The sequence below is a fragment of the Chrysochloris asiatica genome, unplaced genomic scaffold, assembly GCF_000296735.1.
Source record: "Chrysochloris asiatica unplaced genomic scaffold, ChrAsi1.0 scaffold00032, whole genome shotgun sequence".
Classification (NCBI taxonomy): Eukaryota; Metazoa; Chordata; class Mammalia; order Afrosoricida; family Chrysochloridae; genus Chrysochloris; species Chrysochloris asiatica.
This window is the reverse complement of record NW_006408550.1, coordinates 21075754-21080862: the sequence shown is the minus strand read 5'-3', so window position 1 is coordinate 21080862 and position 5109 is coordinate 21075754. Positions and strand designations below refer to the sequence as shown.

General features: G+C 38.7%; 1 protein-coding gene across 1 annotated transcript in view; it reads right to left on the bottom strand.

Moving 5' to 3' along the window:
- Window positions 1–4885, bottom strand: part of LOC102826332 (hyaluronidase-1-like) — a 13028-nt gene extending 8143 nt beyond the window's left edge. The window contains exons 1-2 of the mRNA XM_006859366.1: window positions 3935–4885; window positions 2477–2566 (exon numbers count right to left, since the gene is read on the bottom strand). Of these exons, the coding sequence (XP_006859428.1) occupies window positions 2477–2566; window positions 3935–4885 (1041 nt within the window). The remainder of the gene's footprint in view (window positions 1–2476; window positions 2567–3934) is intronic.
- Between the last annotated feature and the right edge of the window lie 224 nt (window positions 4886–5109).

Below are 5109 nucleotides of genomic sequence, written 5' to 3'. Positions count from 1 at the left end.
TGATGAAATTGAAAAATTCTACCAACTTTTTCAGTCTGACATTGATCAAGCATGCAATTAATATGTAATTGATAATTACTGGCAATTGGAAGGCAAAGCTTAGAAACAAAGAGGAAAGATCCGAATTTGGAAAATATGGCCTTGGTGATAAAAATGATGCTGGAAATGGTATGATAGATTTTGCAAGACCAATGACTTCTTCATTGCAAATTACCATTTTTAAATAGCATAAAAGACATATGGACCTCACCAGATGGAATACACAGAAATCATATTGACTACCTCTGTGGAAAGAGACGGTAGAAAAGGTCTCTATCATCAGCCAAAACAAGGCCAGGAGAAGACTGTGGAACACACCATCAATTGCTCATATGCAAGTTCAAGCTGAAGCTGCACAAAATTAAGTCCACAAGGGCCAAAATATGGCCTTGAACATATCTCAACTGAATTTAGAGATCATCTGGAGAGCAGATTTGATAATTAGACACTAAAGACCAGAAGAGTTGAGGGTGACATCAAGAACATCATACAGGAAGAAAGCAAAATGTCATTAAGAAGACAAGGAAGAGGGAAAAGACCAAAATGGAGGTCTGAAACTTGCTCTTCAGCATAGCGATGCTAAAGCAAATGGAAGAAATGAGGAGGTAAAAGAGCTGAATAGAAAATTTCAAAGGACAGCTCAAGAAGACACAGTCAAATATTATAACGAAATGTGCAAAGACCTGGAGTTAGAAAATTAAAAGGGAAGAGCACACGCAGCATTGCTCAAGCTGAGGGAGCTGAAGAAAAAAAATCACGTTTCAGAGTCTCTTCTGACATCCATTTTGGTCTTTTTTTTTTTTTCTTGACTTCTTAATGACCTTTTGCTTTCTTCTGTTCGACGTCATCCCACAACTCTTCCCGTCTTCAGTCATTAGTGTCTAATGAATGCATCAGATAGATTCTTGAGTAGGTCTCTAAATTCAGGTGTACTATGTTCAAGGTCATATTTTGGCTCTCATGGATTTGTTTTCATATTCTTCAGCTTCAGCCTGAACTTGCATATGAGCATTTGATGGTGTGTTCCACAATCTTCCCCTGGCCTTTTTGTGGCTGATGAAATTGGGCTTTTCAGCTATCTCTCCCAACAGATATAGTCATTTTGTTTCCTGTGTATTCCATCTGGTGAATTCCATCTGGTGTATAGTTGCCTTTTATGTTGTTTTAAAAAGATATTTGCAATGAATAACTAATGATTGTTGTTGTTTTTAAGTGTCATTGAGTTGGTCCCAGTTCACAGTGCCCCTGTATGGGGTTTCTGAGGAGTGTCTGGTGAGTTTGAACTGCTAATCTTGCAGTTCAAACCAACCTTTAGGTCCAGTGCTACTCCATTTCTCATGAATTTGTCATTCCCAGCATAGTAAACCATGTAACTGTCACATTCAAAATGGCCAATACTAGTTCATTTCAGCTTACTCATGCCTAGGTTACCTATTTTATGTGTCCCATTTCACTTTTGACAACTTCAAATTTTAGATTCATGCTTTGTGCATTCCATGTTCCAATTATTAGCAGACGTTAACAGCTATTACTCCTCATTTTCAGTTGTGCCCCATTAGCAAAGGAAGGTCTCACTCCATTCTTGCCATCATGGTTAACTCTACTTTGAGGAGGTAAGTCTTCCCCAGTCGCATTTTGAGTGCCTTCCAACCTGAGAGGCTCATCTTCCAGCACTGACGCTATTCACCATGCTTCAATATTCAGTGCTCTGGTGCTAACAGTGTTCCTCAGCTATTCATAAGGTTTTCAGTGACTAAACTTCAGAAATAGTCTGCCTCTCCTTCTTCTTAGGCTGTTGCTGTACCCTATCCATCATGGGTGTCCCTACAGATATTTGAAATACCTGTAGCATATCTTCCAGAATTACAGTAACAAGCAAGTCATCACAGTACAACGTACTGGAAGATAAGAGATAGCATTTGCATTTGTTGTTTTTGTTAAGTGTTATCGAGTTTGTGTCTTCTCATAGCCACCATGTGTAGAGTTTCTGAGGAGTGGCTGGTGGGTTTGAACTACCAACTTTGTGGTTCACAGTCCAGTGCTGATCCTACAGCACCACACCAGGAGTCCATAGGTTTTATTTTAGTATTGTTTTTTAGATGGAGAAAATTAGATTTAGAGAGGTTCATTAACTTGCTCTCAAGCAAGTACTAAGGTACTAGTTATCACTGGAAAATAAAATTGGAATGTAACTCAGGACTGTGGGGTTTAAGCATTTATGCTTTTTCTAACACACTCCTTTCTAGTCACAGTGGTCGATACAGAGTAGGTGCTCAAAAAAAAATGCTGGTTCCCTCTTTGAATGTCACAAAATTAACTGAGCAGATAATCAGCAATCATTTGGTTCTGGTTTGAAGTAATTGGGGAAAAAAAACAAAAAACAAAGCACTAATAACTGGAATGTTTTCAAGATGCTGGCAGAGAGATCAGTATTTACCTTTGAAGCAGAATACTCATGTCCTCCCCACAATATTACGCCTGCTGCCCCCAGAGAGGCGCTCTCACCGATTGTGTGCACTAAGTCTTCCTACAACAGAGAATCAAGTGTCAGGAGTAATGTCTGCCAAATCAGGTTTGGTCCTTCACATTTCAGTAATAAGACATGACACATCAACTGTGCTAAAGAACACACGATAGAGCAAGTTTATCTTCATTTCTAAAACAAAGGACTATCACGCAGAATTGGAATATTCTGAAAAAGCAGAATTTTGTTTTGGTACTTCACATTTATTTGATATGTATGAGGTGTTAGGTAATAGTCTCAACACTGAAGACAGAAAAATGAAATAGAGCCCAGTTTCAGAGAGGACTTTTGTCTGGTGAGTGAGACAGAATACAAGCAAGTCATTACAGTATAGTAGATACGTACTTCTATGCATTTGGTGTTGCTATTAGTTGTCATGAGTCAATTCTGACTTATGGTGGTCCCATGTGTTTCAGAGTAGAACTGAGCCCCACAGGGTTTTCAAAGCTGTGACTTTTTGGAAACCGATTACCAGGCCTGTCTTCCCAGACTCCTCTATAGAGGTTCGAACTGCCCACCTTTTGGCTAGCGGAGAGGGCTTATCACTGTGAGCTACCCGGGGCCTTCATGTATCAGTAGAGCCCTTTAGTACTCTTTAGTAGCATATATTGTTTGGAGGAGATACATAATTCTGCATGAAGGATCTGGGAAGGCTTCATGGAAGAGGTGAGATTTCACATGGGTCTTGGAAAATGCGTAGAAATGCACACTATTAGACCCTAACCGTTGGACATACTATATACTCATAAAGACAAAACCAAAGGAGGCGAAGCTATTTTTATTTTTTTAACCACTAACCTAATCGATCTAAACATAAAAATATAGTATAATGAAATACCTACATGGTTAATAATTAATCCTAAACTCTATTTGTGCACATTATTGATTTGGAAAACTACTGCTAAGCTTTCAAATTGAAAAGGCTGATTCTGAAATCTCTCCCTAGTTAAAACGAATCTATCTGTTACATAATTTAACTCAAGCTTAACCACGGTTCTTTTGGAGACTCTTGTAAATTCTAAACTATTAAAAAACAGCATCCAAAGAATCTAAGCAAATATCTAATTATCAGCAACACTCTTTTAGAGCTGGGTTGACATTTGAGGAAACATATGCTTTTAATAGTAGAATGTTGCTGTTAAGTGCCCTCGAGTCTGTTCCAACTCATAGCGGCTCTGTATAGGGTTTCCGAGGAGAGACTGGTGAATTTGAACTGCTGACCTTGCAGCTCAAACCGACCTTGCCGCCCAGTGCTTTACAATACAGCATCACCCCAGCGTTCAATAATAACTTCTCACACAAATTTCCAGCAGCATTTTTTCTAGACTTCATATAATGATTCTACTAAATTTCCATTTTGTAAATGCTTACCTGTGACAAAGCTTCAATACTATGTAAATAAAACGGCCTGGAAAAAATAAAAACTGGTAAAACATAGTCCTGTCGAGCCATTTTAGCAATTCTCATGGCTTCTCTAACTCGATAATGAACAAACCTCAAAGCATTTAAACTTGACTTCAGTATTTTATCCAAATATATTGAGGAATAAAGTGCGCTGCTTTTTTCCCAGAGCCACTCGAGCTGGTCATTGCGGGACATTTCATCACTTGGACAGTTACCGGAGAAGTTCTGTGGATTTATCCTGTAATCATAATTATAACAGTCCGGATAGAGATAAAAGCCCCATAAACATTTGGGTCTCATTTCTAAAGCCAGTGTGAGAGTAATGTTCATAAAATTTCTTCCAGCGGTTTCAAATTCCTGTTGAGCAATTTGTTTCACTTTCATTTCTGGCCATTCTGGGTGGCGGCTTCGAGTGAAGGCTATGGAGTCTTGTTTATAAGTGATTCTATTGCCCCGATTTCTATCCCACTGGGGTTTCCAGCTTTCCCAATCAATGATAACAAGTCCTTCTGATCTCCACTGAGGGATTGCTTTTGTAATGTCAGCCGCAGTTTTCTTCAAGTGCTGAGAGAGGCTCATATTCTGTGGTATGCCTCCGTTAAAGGATATTCTGTCGCTAGAAAAATAAGGATAATATCCTAACTGATTAGGATAAAATATGGCGACTATTGATCCACTTTGAGTCTCTACAGGATTTGATATAATATTAAACAAGTGAAGATGTAAATCCACATTGAAGAAATGCTTACACTGCATTGTAGGGGCAGCCCAAAAAATGTTGAAAGGCTGATTCTGGACCACCGGAGGCACGACTGGTTTGAGAACTGGAAACGCAGAAAAACTCATTGCTGCCGGGTAGACTTCAAACATGATAAAAATCAACAGCACTCCTACCCACACCACCCAAAGGTGGTACATGATTTTCCGTCTTCAGCATTACAACAGTTTCCTTAAAAAATAAGAAGGAAGAAAATTATGCATCATGGAGTCCTGATCCTTTAATTTTATAAGTAATTAACAAGTCAAGTAAAATCGTTGATGGTGGCTAACCTATCCTTTAAGTGACAGGCCAAAGTTTTTAAAAGATTTGTGACATTTACTCATGTCCAGACCTAATTTGCAGTTTCAACTCAACAACTATA